This window comes from Theropithecus gelada, chromosome 1 (assembly GCF_003255815.1).
Source record: "Theropithecus gelada isolate Dixy chromosome 1, Tgel_1.0, whole genome shotgun sequence".
NCBI classification, from domain to species: domain Eukaryota; kingdom Metazoa; phylum Chordata; class Mammalia; order Primates; family Cercopithecidae; genus Theropithecus; species Theropithecus gelada.
Window position 1 is genome coordinate 78328002 of NC_037668.1, and position 18139 is coordinate 78346140.

At 42.0% G+C, this 18139-nt stretch overlaps 1 protein-coding gene across 1 annotated transcript in view; it reads right to left on the reverse strand.

Moving 5' to 3' along the window:
* Nucleotides 1–6430: 6430 nt before the first annotated feature.
* The window catches only part of FAF1 (Fas associated factor 1), a 506936-nt gene continuing 495227 nt past the window's right edge, over nucleotides 6431–18139 (reverse strand). The window contains exon 19 of the mRNA XM_025388444.1: nucleotides 6431–6689. Coding sequence (XP_025244229.1) covers nucleotides 6606–6689 — 84 coding nt within the window. The 3' untranslated portion in view covers nucleotides 6431–6605. The remainder of the gene's footprint in view (nucleotides 6690–18139) is intronic.

The window sequence follows — 18139 nt, forward strand, 5'->3', positions numbered from 1 at the left end:
GGATGGATGGATGGTAGAAGTCTATTAGGGCAGAGGACACAGTGTGCAAGGCCAGAGATGACAGAGAACTGGCACTTTCAGGAAACAGCAGGTAGCTCAGGATGTGTGTTGAGGGCATGGCTGGAGATACAGATGGGGAGGGAAGTAGGAGCCAGATGACAGAGTTTTAAATCCAAGCCAAGAGTTTGGATTTTAATTGGAGGGCAACAGCAAGCCTTTGAGAGGATCAGAGCAGGGTGTGACACCGTGAAGCAGGTGTTTTAGAAAGCTCTTTTTGGCAGTTGTGTGGTAACTGGTCTGTAAGAGAAGGGACTGGAGAAAGGGAGATCAATCAGGGTGTAGTTTTTTGTTTTGTTTTTTGAGATGAAGTTTCACTCTTGTTGCCCAGGCTGGAGTGTGATGGCATGATCTCGGCTCACAGCAACCTCTGCCTCCCGGGTTCAAGTGATTCTTCTGTCTCAGCCTCCAGAGTAGCTGGGATTTCAGGCATGCGCCACCACGCCTGGCTAATTTTGTATTTTTAGTAGAGACAGGGTTTCTCCATGTTGGCCAGGCTGGTCTTGAACTCCCTACCTCAGACGATCTGCCTGCCTCGGTCTCCCAAAGTGCTGGGATTACAGGCTTGAGCCACCACGCCCAGCCTAGGGTGTACTTTTATAACCCAAGTGACAGACAATAAAGGTCTGAAGGGAAGAAAAGGCAGTGGGATGAAGGATGAAGGAGCAGAGAATGGATTTTGAAGATGTCAAATAAGTAGAATATATAGGAACCTTCTTAAATCACTGCATGCACTTATAAGGTGTGCTTAAATTCTGGCTCCTGACACAACATTTCTATATAATAGTAGCACTAAGAACCGTTTGAAGAATGAGTATTTTGGAGAGCTGAGTTTACTATAAAAATATGACTTTACCCCTCTTAGCATCCACCAATACTTTAAAAAATGTTATTATTATTGCCATTATTAATTGCAACGCCTTAGGCTGGGTATGGAGGCTCACTCCTGTAATCCCAACAGCTCGGTAGGCTGAGGCGGGAGGACTGCTTGAGCCAAGAAGTTCAAGACCAGCCTGGGCAACATAGCAAGACCTTGTCTCTACAGAAAGAAAAAAAAAATGCCTTGGTCATATATGATACTTTCCTTGAAGACACTGCATTGTCATAAACACAGCAGGGGTTTTTGAGTCAAAGGTCTTGGTCCAAAACTCTGCTCTGTTTTTCACTACCTGTTGAACTCAGGCAAATCATTTCACCTCTTTGAGCTTGTTCCCTCTTCAAAATAGGGTCAAGACCACCATCTCACAGTTATTGTGAGGTTACATGAGGAAAGAGGTCTGTAATGCTCCGAGCACAGTACTGGGCACATCGTAAGTGCTCAGCAAGTCAGTTCTCCTCCTCCTCCTCTCTTTATCATTTAATCACGTCTAGGCTTATCCTTAGACACCCGTAACACAGTGACATTGTGCAGGGCTCTCTGACCCTTCTATGATGGGTCCTAGAGCAGTGCTCCTGGACCTCCTGTGTCTACTTTTCACATTTTCTGTGTCCTCGCCCATAAACAGACACTTCTCACTGCTGCCATCACCCACTCTCCTTTCCTATGATAATCCCATGCGTTTACAGAACAGATAATAGCTTCCTAACTGCTCCACATTAATTCACTGAATCTTCATAAAACCTTATCAACCAGGTACTGTTATTTTCATTTTATAGTTAAAAAGCTGAGGCACAGGAATGTGAATGTGAGGTGACTTCTTAAGGACACGTTGTTAGTAAGTGGAGGAGTGGCTCAGACTCAGGCAATATGGTTCCAGAGGCTATGTTCTTAACCACACATCATACCACCTCTGAGAGCCAAGAACCACAACTAATAGACAGTGTACAAAGAGTTTATAGACTGAAGACTGGAGATCATGTCTCTTTTATTAATATTTTCTTTCAGACCAACTTTCAAAATGCAGCAATGAGGAGCTGTATGGCCAGTTGGGGTTAAGTGTCACCTTCCAAAGCAGATTATTTGAGACAATGACAAAATACTAAATGCAGAGATATTCAAGGCAAGAAAGTCTAGTGATTGTATTTCATCCTCTGGAGGTTTCTTTTAGATAAAAATACGGCTTGATAAAAAGAATGGATAGATTCTTCTTCCCAAATAGAATGATGTAAATGGTGATTCTTAAAATTTTTTGATTAATAGGTCCCACTGAGAATCTGATGAATACAGATTCCCTTTCCAGGAAAATGCATGTTTAACTTTTTTTTAAAGAGATGAGGTCTTACTCTGATGCCTAGGCCAGAGTAGCAGTCGCACTATCATGGCTCACTGCAGCCTTGAACTCCTGGGCCCAAGCGATCACTCTGCCTCAGTCTCAACAGTAGCTGGGACTACAGGCAAGTACATGCCTGGAGAATTAAAAAGGTTTTTTTTTTTTTTTTTTTTTTTTTTTTTTTTTTTTTTTTTTAGAGACAGGTCTTGGTATATGGTAAGTGCTGGTCTTGAATTCCTGGCCTCAAGCAATCCTCCTACCTTTGCCTCCCAAAGTGACGTTTTAACTTTTTATGTACAACTGTAAAAGATTCCAAGATCCATTCTTGAATATAAAATTTAGAGATTCTTGGCCGGGCACGGTGGCTCACGCCTATAATCCCAGCACTTTGGGAGGCCGAGGTGGGCGGATTACCTGAGGTCAGGAGTTTTAGACCAGCCTGGCCAACATGGTGAAACCCCGTCTCTACCAAAAATACAAAAATTAGCTGGGCATGGTGGCACATGCCTGTAATCCCAGCTACTTGAGAAGCTGAGGCAAGAGAAATGCTTGAGCCTGGGAGATGGAGGTTGCAGTGAGCTGAGATCATGCCACTGCACTCTAGCCTGGCCGACAGAGTGAGTCTCTGTCTCAAAAAAAAAAAAAAAAAAAAAAAAAAAAAAAAAAAAAAAAAAAAAAAATTACAGATTCTTTATAGACAAGCAGTGGAAAATTAGAGTCAGTACTTTAAATCCTGATTCTTCTACTGACATGCTGTGTGATTTTAGGCAAGCCACTATCCTCTAAGCCCCTTGTGCAAAAATGGAATCAACATCTTTGCCCTGCTTGTGTCACAGCAGTAGACTATTATGAGTGTGAAAGGTGCGGACAATTGCAAAGTGCTATCAGAATGTTGTAAGGATGCTGAGGTTCAGAGGTTACTTACCTTAAGGTCACACAGCTACTAAGTGGCAGAAGAGAGGTTCGACTTGGAAGACACTGAAGTCTCTGGAATGTGTGTGTATGTGGTTGTGGTTATATGTATGTGAAGATCTCTCTTCCTCTAAGAATTTTAAAAAGGATCAAGAGAGAAAATACAGGTGAAAGGGTTACACAGACTAGAATGTGCAATGCCTATATGAGTTACTCCTGGACTGAACTAAAGACTCCAAGTCTCATCCACTTGTGGGGACGCAGGACTGGGTGGCTAAGGGATTGAGAAGGATGGGTAGAAATGTGTCAATCAGTGATGCTGTTGTGGAGAGAATTAAGACCCTCTCCCACATCCAAATGAAAAAGTCTATATTTTGGGGGAAATTTGCCAGAGCTCTCCAACCTCTTAAAAACCTATTCCATTGACCAGCACACTTAGATGTTGGTATGTGATTAATATGTTTCTAATGTCAGCAACAAGTAAAATCTATAAAAGCCTAACTCTTATTCTCTTATGTTAAAAAGACAGATTCCATAAAAGATGCTCTCATTCAACTTTGATTCTGGATGCTTACAATCCAGAGACGAACATCTTTGTGTGCTATAAAACTAGTAGTGCCAGGGAATGGCAACATCCCAAACCGGAAACCTCCAAAAAAACCCCTGCACCTTCTTAAAGGCAATGAGAAATCGGCAACACTTCCTTTAACTTTCAAACTAATGCTGCAACTGCACATTCAGCAGTCCAAGAACACAAGGGAGTAAACTGGAATAGGGAATGACAAAGAGTCCTGGAGCTTCACTGTCAACAGCTGGGCGTAAGAATGCCGAGCAAATATTCAGATTGACTCTGGGCCTGGAGGCTGGGATGTAAAGCCCAAGGAAGCCTAATGGTAGGAGGAAGAACTGCAGAGGACACTGTGATAGGAAGTCATTTTAATGCTGTGCTTGTATGAAAAGGTATACAATTGCTTTGGCCTTTTGTCTGAAGCTTAGTAGACCATCATGTCTTTTTTTTTTTTTTGAGACAGAGTCTCGCTTTGTTGCCCAGGCTGGAGGGCAGTGGTGTGATCTCAGCTCACTGCAAGCTCCGCCTCCCGGGTTCACGCCATTCTCCTGCCTCAGCCTCCTGAATAGTTGGGATGACAGGCACCCACCACCACGCCCGGCTAATTTTTTGTATTTTTAGTAGAGACAGGGTTTCATCGTGTTAGCCAGGATGGTCTCCATCTCCTGACCTCGTGATCCACCCGCCTCGGCCTCCCAAAGTGCTGGGATTAGAGGCGTGAGCCACTGCGCCCGGCTCATCATGTCTTGAGTGAACAGTGACAATTAGCTGAGGCCTTTCCCAGTTATGAGGCCTAGAGTATAGGAAATCATGGGGCTGAGTAGGCCAGACTGAGAAGAACTTTCCAAGGCAGGTTGAAAAAGATTGTGTCAACTTCACACACATTCAAGTAGCATTTAATAACTTTTATGAAATTGGCTTTAGAGTAAAGTCTATATTGTCGTAATACAGAAGTGAAGGTGAATGAGAGGGAGCAATATAATGAAGAAACCCAAGTCAGATGGAACAGGTTAAATATGAAGGTGAATTCAGAGTACCTTCCCTCAAACCCCAACCACACCCCTGCTGCTGTTCCTGAGTATGACCTGAGTTCAGGGCTGCAGTTTCTTCACAGCAGCTACAGAACAAGGTCTACCTAGAAAAAAAAGAGGTGGTGCCCTGGTGCATCTGCAGCACTGGAAATGACTATCTTGTAGAGCCATTAGATTAGGAAGACAGGAATAGAGCTGGAGAGAACTGTTCTGTTTGAACTCCCCTGAACGATCTCCCTTCCTTTCAGCCTCCCTAGAGAGAGCCCTGGTGCCAGAGAAAGGCCACACCTAGGCAGATGTAGCACTAGTCTGTGCTAGATAGTAATCTGGAGAGGTCTCTGGTTAGAGCATCAGAGAAGACACAAGGTGTAATTTTCCTGGCCAACATTCACTTCTGGGCAGAAGGAGAATGAGCAGGCATATCTCCAGCTTTGGTTAGAGTCTTCTGAGAACCCTTTGGCTGAGACTGGGGGAAGAAACCCAGCACTTGAACTCTTTTTTGGACAAGTACAAAATGTCAAAATCAGGATCCCAACCCCTAGGATAAAAACCACAGGTGACACAAAAACAGATATGGAGAAATATTTCAAGACTAAAAATAAATCATTGGCTGTGAACGTATAAACGGTGTTCCCATGATCTAAACCCCAAACCCCAAATCTGTAGATTAAGAAAAATCCACACTTACTAAATCAAATAAAAAATTATTATATGCAGGTTTCAGGCAACACATGTCTTCTGAGTTGAGCCCCCAAGTTGGCTCTCTTCAACATATGAAGTCTGATTTTTCAGCCACAGAATGAGATCCCTTTCATTTGAGTCCAATATCAAATACCAAAACATTAAAAGAATAAAACAGTAGAGCAAGTTCCTTATTACAGGAGAGTCCATGGGGCTGCTGATCAGATTTTGTTGATAGACAAGGTGCTTAAACACCAAGTGACAAGGTCCAAATGTGTGAGGGAGTAGAGAGAGAGAAAGCAAGAGAGAATTCTGTTCAGTTTACACTGATGGACTAACAACTTGGGAGCTGGTATCTGTGAGGTTCTAATTGCCCAAATGAAAACCTAACAGTAGCCTCTTGCCACTGGGCCAGATACTGAAGTTCTGGTCCTGGCCTCTCTGCACATGATCTCAGCGTTCACACTGTATGCTTGAACAGTTTCCCTGTGCTGCAGTGGAACAGCAAATACCTCCTAGGTAGAACCTGGAGACCCAAGGCAGCAGCAGTAAATAAGTATCTTGCATATATGTCAAATTCAGTCCTCAAACAAAACCTTACATCTTAGTAAAGCCTTCAGAAAGTACTAACAAAAATGGTATACCTTTTTTCCTACGTTTAATCTCCATGCCGACAATGTCTCAGTTGACTTTTTTCCCTCTGCCCCTTAAAATTAGGTGACGAAGTAGAAATTCAGTCATGAAAATAAAAAGACATATATCAAATATACAGCATCCTGGTGTCACAGAACAGACAGAACTGTCCTAGACACTGGGGAAAAGATGGGCACTGGAGAGGTAAAAATGCTATTTAGTGACCACTCCCACTTGCACAATGTATTCATCACTGAAGGAGGGTGAAGTGCAGGGGTAGGGGAGGGTGGCAGAGTTGTAATTTTCTGTAATGAGGGTTGGGAATATATACTCATGGATGGGAAATCTTAAGTAGCTATATTTATTATTACTTTTTCCAGCAATTTTGCAAGAGGCAGAAGTGTGACATTGAATTGAGTGAGACGAGCGTGTGGGTGGGTTGGCGAGGAGCCCTTCTCCTGACGCAGGCTGCTGGCTTGTCAAGGAATGGCTGGTTCCACCGCTGGGCCGTGTTTACTCTTTTGCTTCAAGGAAAAGGGTTTCTTGAGGGAACAACTTTACCTCCAATAATGACTTATTTGGGTCCAGTTGAGTTACCTAAAAAGACAAAGAACACATATTCAAGAGACTGAAACAAGCACCATAACCTCTACACGGCATTCATTTTATCTATGCACACTGATTCTGAAACTATGCACTGGCATGAAGAGTCTCGCAGTATCTTAGTTGATCTTCAAAATAACCTGCAAGGCAGCTGTTGTTATTCTCATTTTATAAGTGAGGAAACCAGGGCTCAGGAAAATCAAATCTCGTAGTTGAGTTTGGTGGAGGTACCTTGCCTCCTGCACAGCTCAACCTGGCTGGCAGAACAGGGGCCCTTTGGAAAGGTGCTGGTTAACAACTGACTGGCATTCCTAGGGACCTCTGCTTGGTTAACCCCTAATAGAGGGGAGGGATTTTTCTGCTTGGTGGGACTGCAGCTAAGCCTTTGGGGCTGATCTTCCTATTAGAACTACGTTATAAAGTGTAGAATGGCCATTCCACCATGCCCAACGATGACTATCTTCGTTGTCATATCCTTGTTGACGGTTTATTTAGTTTGGAAAAAAAAGAGTCAATATCATAATACAACTTTATATTTTCAAAATTAAAAAAATCATAATTTTGTAATATGAACTATTGAAAGTCAAGCTAGACAAAATCTTGGCTCAGTGGGATACGTTAATCATACAGGGATCCTAAATTAGGTTTATGCCTTCCTAGGCAAGGGGCAGGGATGGGACATGAAGGTTTTCTGAATTTGCGACTGAGAGAAGAAACAAAACTTTCCTGTTTATCAAAAGAGGTCAGGAATGTTTAAAAGTTGAGTAATACTGGTTTAGTGGAAAGGACACAGGTTTTGGAATTAGAAAGACTCTAAATTACAGCTGTGTTGGCTATCAGCTTTGTGGCTTTGAAGTTAGTATCAACCTTGCAGGACTGACTGTGAGAATTAAATGAGAAAAAATATATAATTAGCAAAGTGTCTTGCCCAGAACAGGTGTTCCATAATGATTGTGTGTGTGAGAGCAACTGTAAAGATGGCGGACACACAGATAAATGGGCAACTCCAAGTGTGTGATGGGAGGGCAAGCAATCTCTAGTCAGGCCTGAGGCTGCTGCTCTGGGCCTGACTGCAGCACCTGAGGCAGGCGATCTTATCTTCTGCTTAACTCAAGCTGCTCCTGATAAAATGGTTCTGATGTCTTCTTCCATGGTGGGGTGGGGGATATGGGGAAGGGGAAGCCCTGGGGGCCAATGCCAAGTATCAAAGCCATGCTGGCAAGGGGAAGGGGAAACTATCTTCAGCTGTATCTAGATGGAAACCTGGTATGCTCAGGAGCGTCATGAAAAAGACACATCCACCCCTGGAATCCTCTCTGCTTGTAAGGAACTCAGAGCAAAGCACACTGTATTTGTATCTCTTGGCTTGTGGGCAGATGGACAGGCAAGGAGTGGGAAGGGCCTAGCCTGCTGTCTATCTTCCAATGCACTGAGGGGCAAGCTGCTGGCAAATGTTTACCCACTTCCCCAATTAACGTACAATACTGCATTGGCTTCTGTCAACAAACAGAGCTACACTGCCTCTGCTTCTCACTCGTTGGCATTTTCTGTCCAGCTGCTTCTGATATTGTTCTTAATTAACATGCCAGAGCTCTTCCAGCATCTTCTACTTTGTTATTTATGGCTTGTAAATATGGTGTTTGCTGGGAGAAACGATCATTGTAATAGTGTGCTAGGAAGCAAAAGAGGGTGGAAGGCTGAAGTATCAGGCCTGAGTTGCACCATGCTGGGGTTGTCATATGCAAGATTAGAGATTCATAAACCACACCCAGTTTTCATATGAGAAAGTTGTGTCCAAGAAAAGTTAAATGGCTTTCTTCGGTCACTTTGAGTGGGAGAGCTGGAATTTGAGAAGGAGGCAACTAAAATTTCTTGAATGCCTACTATATGCCAGACAACATATCCATATAACCACCATGAAAGACAGTGGAGATGATTACATTGAAGCTCAAAGTGGTTACCACTTGTTTACAGCCATATGGTTAATAAGTGTTTATACAGCACAATGGTTAAAAAGAGTGAAGCAAACCTAGAGTCAAATCCTAGCTCTGTCACTTCTTACCAATATGACCTTGAATAAATTATATAACCTGAGAGCCAGTTTTCTCACCTGCAAAATGGTAATCATAGTTTCTTCTTCCTAGGTTGTTGTGATGATAGTTAAATGCAATAATGTTGGTGCAGCCTCTGGTACAGTGTCTGAGCCAGTGAGTACTCAGTAGGTTGCAGTCATTACTGACTGGGTAGGGGCCCTGATCTTTCTAACTTCAAAGCTGCAGCTCTTTCACCAAAAGCTCCTGGAACCCTGATCTACACCAGGCTATCTTTCTTGTTTCTTCCCCACTTCCCAGCAAGAGTGCCCCCCTTTTCCTGATCAGGTAATGCCTCCATCTCTGGAGACCCCTGTCTACAGGTTCGGTGAGGCTATGTCACCACTGGACTGCCCGAAGCAAATACGGCTGTGCTGACTGCTCCCTCTGGTGCCCTAAAAATAACATCTAGCAATGTTTTTTCTTTGAAGGCCATTTTAGGTAAGAATTTCAAAGTGAGCAAGACAATCTCTATTTCCATTCTCATTTGCCTGGCTGGACAAACTGATTGAGGGAAACCTAGGGGAATGTAGGACATCATGTTTCTCCCCAGCAAGATGGTGGCCACACTGTGAAACTGTCCTGCAGCGCTCCGGGCCCTGTTCAAAAAGGATATGGAGCATGCCAGGAGGGACCTCCTGCTTAGGGAAGAGCCTAAAAACTATGTTCTCTGAGAGACAGCTAAAGAATGGAAGATATCTCCCTGGAGAGGGGGCACTGAGAAGTGGAGGTGGCGATGTTGCTATACAGGTAGGGAAGGGGCTGTGCTAGCCCTCTTTGAATATCTGAAGGGCTGATAAGTAGAAGATAGAGCAGATGTGTTCTGTGCAGCTCTGGTGGATAGACCTAGGGCTGGTGAAATAAAATCACAGGGAAGCAGAACCCAGCTAGTCAGAAACAACTTTTTACAGACAGATAGCAGCTGCTGGTGTGGCTACTACTGCTTCTCTTATCTTTCTCTCTCCTCTCTCTATTCTTTATTTTCTTGTTCTTCAGTCATCATCACAGCAGCAACTATCATTTACTGAGTGCCTAGTATGTAGCTGGGAACCATGCTAAGTACTTTATGTACTTTTTATATAGTATCTTAACTAGTCCTCACAACAGTTCGGTGAAATAGGTATGATTCTTTCCATTTTACGGATGAAGATACCATAGGTTATCTTGCCCAAGGCTGCAGACAGAATAAGGTTTCACACTCAGGTCTGACTCTAAAGCTGATATGAATGATTCTGACTAACATGTCAACAGGCTGCCCTGGGGAAATGGGGGTAGGGAGGGTGGGATGGATGGATGAATTCTCTGCTGTTCCCAGAAGCACTCAAATAGGGGCTTACTTGCAGATGATGATTATAATAGTTATTGTTTATTGAGCATTTACTTTGTGCCAGGTATATTCCAAGCACTTTAATATAAAAGGTAGGTTATCTGAGTTAGGGACAATTATTTTAATTGTATTTCAGTAGTTTTTGGGAAACAGGTGGTTCTTGGTTACAGGTAGGTTCTTTAGTGGTTATTTCTAAGACTTTGGTGCACCCATCACCCAGGCACTGTACATTGTACCCAATGTGTAGTGTTTTATCCCTCATCCCTTGCAACCTTCCCTCTGAGTCCCCAAAGTCCATTATATCACTTTTATGCCTTTGCATTGAGGTAAGGACAATTATTATCCCCATTAAGCCAAAAGCCAATGGAGAAACTAAGCCCTGGAAAGATTAAGTAACTTGCCCAAGGTCTCAGAGCTATTAAGGGCAGAGCCAGGCTGTGAATCAAGGCAGTCTAGATTTGGAACCCACTACATTATATTGTCAGAGGTATTGCTGAGAGTAGGATTCACATAGAGAAAGAAGTTGGATGAGATGATCCTGAAGTTGTTTCTAACCAAGCTTCCGGGATATAAGATCTTCACTTTAAGAATGGCAACAGGTCAAGGTTCAGGAAAAAAAGTCCTGAAATATTTATAAAATATGAATACAAAAACCCAATCTGAGCTTGTGTTGTGCCATTTACTTGGGACTTTACTGAATTATTGACTCTCTAAATCAACAAAGCCCACCTTTGGGACTCCTTGGGGGAGAAGGGTCATTCTCAGATAAGAGGTATGGTTTGTGACTTTGTCTATAGTTAGAAAAGAAAAGTCAGTCATCTTGACATTTTCTTCACTGTACTTGGAAAACCTGAATGGATATATTTTCTCATTAGTTTAATAATTTAGCATATTGGCTTTGTGAAACACGTTTATGTAACAACAATGAGACAGGTGTTCTTTGCCAAACAGAGCTATTCCTTTCTAGATCAATTTTGTTAGTAGACTGAAATTTCATATACTGTTTCTATTACTTCCCTGGGCTTCGGTTCCTTTTCTAAAAAGCCTATCAGCTGTAAGAAAAATGTGAATCCATGTGACAGATTCTCATCCTAGGCCACACTGCGAATCCTGGAATGTTTGGGGGCAGAGGGAAGCTCCTTAAATGCCAAATTACCTAACCCCTTCATTTCATAGAAGGGCAATCTGAGGCTTAGAGAGGTCAAGTGACTTAGCCGAGGTCACACGGTTGAATAGGAGCAGATGCACACTCTACCCACAGAGTTTCTGACTTCTGTTTTGGGGTTCTTTCTAGTCACATCATTCTGCCTCTCACTTTTTAGCACCTGAGCATAAATATAATACTACAGGATGAGTATCACTAATGAAAAAATTCAAAATATTTCAAAATTCAAAACTTTTTGAGTGCTGACATGATGCTCAAAACAAATGCTCCTTGGAGCATTTCAGATTTTGGATGTTCTGATTTGGGATGCTCAACCAGTAGGTAAATGTTACAAACTCTGAAAAAATCCAAAATCCAAAACATTTCTGGTCTCATGTACTTCAGATAAGGGATACTTAGCTTGTACTATTAGGTTGGGAGCTACCTGAGGGCAAGAGCTGAGTAATACGAAAAAGAATAGCAGCAGCAATACTTGCATGGCCCTTCAGAGTTTGTAACGAATTTACACAAACATTAACTCACAATCATGTGAGGAAGCTAGATCTTTTACATTTAATTTTGCTGAGGTAATGCTTTTATTTTGAAATTGAATAGAAGAAAGTCTGGATCTAGTATTTTACTTTTAGAAAAAAATGCTAGATTGGACTTTTTTCTTCTTTTTCTTTTTAATGTTCCTAATGAATTTAACGGTTTATGGGGGAAATGCATTGCAGTAGTTCTTGGAAATCAGCCCCACTCTGTAGGTTAGGAAACAAGACCCAGAGACTGGATTTGTCTATTATCACATAGGAAGTGGTAGAGGTAGAACCAGAACCCAGGCCTTCCGCTGGTTCCCTAATAATTTTCATAGTAACTCCCCACCTCTTACTTCGCCTAAAAGGGTTCTCTCTCATTCCATGAGTTACAGGCTTCAGGTTCAATATGTGGAACTGGAAAACAATAAACCAACAGAGGCTTCTCAAAATGTATTCCTGCTTTTAAAGTAAAATTTGCACTTGAGAAAGTTCCAGCATCTAAAAGGCAGAAGAGCTTTCGTTACCAAATTTTGTCTAGTATTTGTTTGCCTCTGGTGACCAAGAACCTTCATTCTCTAGACTGTGCTGGCAGCACTGTGAGCTGAGGGGACCCTGCATAGCCGGACTCCCAGGAGCAACCCTTTGCCACACTGGCAGAAAATCTGTAAGTCTCTTTGAGTCCATACAGAGATCAAACTCCGGAACCTCATCCATTCTCGTCTTACCTCTTACGCCAATGTCAAGGACAAGCAGGTCCCATCCTCTACATTAGACACAGAGCAAAATCAGTTTCTCCAAGCTTAAGGAAATCCATCCCTTCGGTTATGGACTATGTACTTCAGAAAACCCTCCCCTCTCTGAATTCCTCTGTGCTGACTGCCAAGGCTGTACGTTATCTAATGTTATCAGGATATAAAGGACCAGACTATATGGATTCCAGTCCTGACTCTAGCAGTATGACTTTGGATGAGTCACTTTTCTTGTCTAGGCTTTAATTTTTGCATTTTTAGAAGTGTGAGGGTGAGTCAGTGGAGTAAATTGGATTGCAGTTGAGCTTTGGAAATAAAATACAAACACTTAAATTCAAATCTCTTAGCCAAGTCAGTAAGATGCTTGCTCGTGCTCCAGTTTCCTTCTCCACTGGGTGAAAGGTTATTATAAGGATTGAAATAGCCATCAAGGGCCTGACACATGGAAGCTATTATGATTCAGTGCCTTCTTTATGTGTAAGTAGATGTCATCTATGTGGTTTGAGTTCCCCAGTTGAAGTGGAACTGTTGAAGTGTGATCCCAGGGAGGGATACCTGGGTTGGATTCCCATTGCTGTAACATCCTAGCTGTCTGATGACCTGGGCAAATTCAATGTTTATTTATAAAATTGAGACCTTTTTTTGCCTCCCAGAGTTGTTGTGAGGAGTCAATAATATAAAACTTATAACTCTTGTTGGGGGAAGTATTTATTTCACATTTATGTATCCATATGGAATGACTTCTGGATGTGTTCCCTATCTCCTATACAGGGGTGAGAACAAACTTATTTGCCTGGTGAATTTGGGAGAAGGATCTGAGCTCAGCCCCATCCTTTCCTTTTTCTGGAACCAACCTGCTCTCATGTTACAAGGTACGAGGGCCTGCAGTGTCCAGCTATACCATGGACTGGGTGGACAAGTCTGTTTAATTTACAGGCAAAGAACACATCAGCTAGCCCCTTGGCTGCTTAATCTCAAACCACAATCTCCGGTCAACTTTTTTGGTAACAAAGGTGATATTTTTATCCCCACCTGAGTCCTATGTCTATCTTTCAATTGGTCTTATGTCTTTTAATTAGTCTTGAACTAGTTAAGTGAAAGGGTATTATTTAATGGCCCTTAAAATCCCAAATACCTCAGAGCACTAAGCAAGTACTTAATAATTAGGTTTTGATGTAACATGATACAAGGGTCACAGCCATTTCTTTTTTCTTTTTTTTTCAAGTTCTGTTTGGTCTTGATTAAAAGATGGGAAAATCAACTAGTCAGGGCATAAATAAATTTTAAAATACGTTTCCCATCTGTAACATAAAGCCACAACAAAGATTATTCTTAAAGAGATGCTTCCTTAAAGCCAAGTTATTTGAACACAAAAAGAATGTGCTACTAAACTTCCTTCTGAAGAATGCATACATAATAATATTATTTTACAGTTCTCAGAATACTTTCACATATATTATCTATAAAGCTATCCTAAGATTGGATTCATTTATCCTGAATTTTTACAGATGAGAACACCAAAGCTCAAATAGGGACACTTCTTATGTACAGTCGTACAACTAGAAATTGTCGGGGCTCAGATTTGAACACAGGTCCTTTCCTTTTGAATACTAAGCTCTTTGTACTCTGAGGCATATTTATGGGCTGCATATGTAAGTTCCCAGATATAGTGAAACTGACTATATTTGCTTTTGATTTTGTTCAAAATTAGCATTTACTTTGAACTTGGGAGAACAACTTTTTCTTTTTTTTTTTTTGAGACAGAGTCTCATTCTGTTTTCAGGCTGGAGTGCAGTAGCCTGATCTTGGCTCACTGCAACCTCCGCCTCCTGGGTTCAAGTGATTCTCCTTCCTCAGCCTCCCAAGTAGTTGGGACTACAGGCATGTGCCACCACGCCCAGCTAATTTTTGTATTTTTGGTAGAGACAGGGTTTCACCATGTTGGCCAGGATGGTCTTGATCTCTTGACCTTGTGATCCACCTGTCTCGGCCTCCCAAAGTGCTGGGATTACAGGCATGAGCAACGGCGCCCAGCCTAACTAATCTTTTTGGTATTCTATGAGTAACCTATTCTATTAGTTACTCTATTAGGAAAACATGCTATTAAATATCAGAAACTTAAGTAATTATTAACATCATCACTATAAAAAGTTATCATGGCTGGGTGTGGTGGCTCATGTCTGTAATCCCAGCACTTTGGGAGGCTGAGGCAGGCAGATCACTTGAGGTCAGGAGTTCGAGACCAGCCTGGCCACCACAGTGAAACACCATCTCTACTAAAAATATAAAAATTAATTGGGTGTGGTGGTGCACACTGTAATCCCAGCTACTCGGGAGGCTGAGGCAAGAGAATTGCTTGAACCTGGGAGGCAGAGATTGCAGTGAACCACGATAGTGCTACTGTACTCCAGCCTGGGTGACAGAGCAAGACTCTGTCTAAAAAAAGAAAAAAAAAAAAAAAAAAGCTACCATTCATTTGGTGTTAGGTGCTAGGCACTATGCTAGTTGTTCTATATGTTATCTAATTAAATGGTCACAACAATTCTATGAGATAAGTACTCCTATTATTTCCATTTTACAAATGAATTCTCTGAGGTCAAAAATGGTTCAGAGACTTGCTCAAGATTACACAGCTAGGAAAGAGAAGGCCAGAATTGTACCCTGGTTTGTGAGCTTCCAGCCTATATCCAATCATTACCCTTCACTGCCTCTCAACTTCTGACCTACTTCTAAACGGGGGACAGTTAACATGACTAACTGGCTTTCTGTTGGGCATAAAAAATGCCGCACTCTGCTGCTATGTCACGGCTCATGTCCCTAATGGGCTTTGCTGTTCCACACAGGAACTCAAGCTGTCTTTTGTTACTGTCAACTTAGTCCTAACAGCTAATCATCTATTTTCTTTAAACACCTTTTGATGAGCTAGGAATCCCTAAAGAAAGCAGTTATACCCACAAAGTATCCGAGGGGAACTTAGGGGAATTGCTGGGCATATGCTGAGTCGGGGTATAAAAAAAGCTTTGGTAACGATAAAGTCCTTTGCAACATAAGGGATTATGATTATTATTATTAATAATAATTATTATAAACAACCATGACAACAATGCCAGTTGTAGCTCTTAGCAATTTCTTCTCTACCTTTGCTGCAGGTGGTAACACACCCCAAAATGAAATTTCCAATCTGGAAGGGTCCCACTGTGAGACTACTCTATGGTTTATCTTAGCTTCCTATGCAGTTGCTAGGCCAGTCTGTCTCACAGGACCACAGGAAAGAAGTGGCACTGGGGTGAGGGCTTCCAGGAAACAGTGACAGATGCTCCTCTTTTCATTATTGAACTGTGACAGAACAATTGGGGTGCTAGAGAGTGAGGTTGGGTGGGCTTCTGTGGCTGCAAAGCATAGGTGTCGAGGGCATTTTCTTTCTTTGATGACTTTTTTAAGGTGGGAAAGACAGAATGAAAGAAAAATTAAAGCAAGAACAAAGGGAGAAAAGATTAAAATAAGAGAGGAATAGAAATTGTGTCTTGTAGGCTGCCCTGTTTGTTCTTTGTTTTATTAAATTATAATAAAGGTAAAAAGAGCTAACATTTATTGGGCGCTTACTAGGTGCTAACTGTGCTACATGCTGTATAAGCACCACTGCAGCTCTATGGGGGAGGTATATTACCTCCACTTTAAAAATGAGGACAAGAGGCTCAGAGAGATTATATAATCTGCCTAAGAATGCACAGGCAGGAAGTGGCAGAGCAAGGATTTAAAACTAGGTCTGACTTCAAACTCTTGTGTTTTTGTAGATTATTTTAGTACTGTAGTCATGTACTAGACTATTTATTCTAAGTCCCTTGCTTGGGAGCACTGTACCCTTCGTGTAACTGAAATGCATATTTCCCCCATAACAGAGTGTATTATTACCTTAGGCATTCGGGCAAAATGTAGTCATTCAGTTATGACAGAGCTAGTAATTGTTAGATCTGGATGGGTCTTTAGAGGTCATCTCTGTAGCATATGGGGACAGAAAAGCCCAGTGAGTGGAAAGACCTTACCCAAGTTTATTCAGTATTCATGGCAAATCTGGATTCTTCATTCCTAGCCTGTGCCTTTAGATGGACTGTATAGTGAAGACACCAACTCTAAGGTATTATAATGTTAAAATGGTCTCAAACTTGGCACACTGTCAGGGACACCAAACAAGAGCTGTAACCTTCTTGCAGTGGTATCCCTGATGGTGGCTTTGGTCACTGTACTATTAAATGACAATATAAATGGGGAAGGCCCAGAGGGGATTCTATTAAGAATGGAATGGGAAGGAAAAAACCTTCTTAGTCTAAAAACAGGAGATGATCCAAGTCTTCAGAATGAGAATAAAGAACATAAAATGAATATAAAAAGAATGAGAACAGGCATGTTTCCCCATCCTGGAAAGTCCTGGAATCTGGAAGACATAATTTCAAGTACATAAAAGGAAGTCCTGCTTTACAGAACAATTTGCAAGTTCATTGTCCCTGAAAGCACAAACTGGATACAGACAAATTCATGAGTGAAGATTCTGTAGTGTGGCAAGACAAACCTAATGCAGATGAGCCCCAGCAGTGTGCCCAGCTTACAGGTATGCTAAGATACTGATTCTTCTCAACACTTGGGGCAACCAGGATCCTCAGAGCTGAGTTGCTTTTGACTCTGAGCAGCCTAGTATGGTTGGTTCTCCAGTAAGACACACAAACACTATTTTCAATGTGTGCAGTGACTTGAAAAAGACCGGGAATCACTGAGTTAGCGGACATGCCTCACTTTCTGATGCCAATACCATGGAAGCAGCCAGGTCCTTGTATAAAAGGTTGGTCCATAATGCTAACCACTGTGTTTGGAACAAGACATTGAGAGACAAATGAAAGAGGAGACACCTGTTTTCTGGTTAGGTTTAGAACTGTTAACTCAGTTTAAAAGCCTTCTGAGAGATCCTGATTATTGTTAGTCTCAGAGTTTCACTACTAGGCATGGATTAAGTGCTAATTAGGGAGGCAGTAAAAAAAAAAAACACTGATGGCTTTTAAATCTTAGCACTGCATGTGTGCTCTTGAGTAAGTCATTTAACCTCTTACCATGAGATAAGATCCAAATTTCTCATCTGTAAGTTGGTGACAACATCACCCAACACCACATGGTCTCTTAATAGACCATGTCCCTCTGGGTCTATCTCCTTCACATTTCCACTTGTGAGAGAGTTGAACAAAATGTCTGATCCTGTCCTTCTCCTTCTCAACATTCTTAAATGGCTCCTTGCCAAAAGAGGATAGTCCCCTTTTGCTTTGGCCTCACTTTCCCAGTTTGTACATGGTAGTGTTTCTGAGAAGGCTCCCAGCAGGCCTTCAGTAAAACACATGGCTGGAAAGAGTTTGGACATAGATCATGAAGAGCTCAAATACCTTATTAGGTGTCATTTAAACTTCTGAAAAAATATTTTCTCCTTGGCTTCAGAAAGATCTGGAGTGGTGGGCTAGATGTGCTCCTCAGGCCGAGTGGGCTAGGGAGAAAGTGGCCATTTTGAATGAATTTTAATATCCAAGCAGGGCCATGCGAGCTGGTGCGTGCATTACTCTG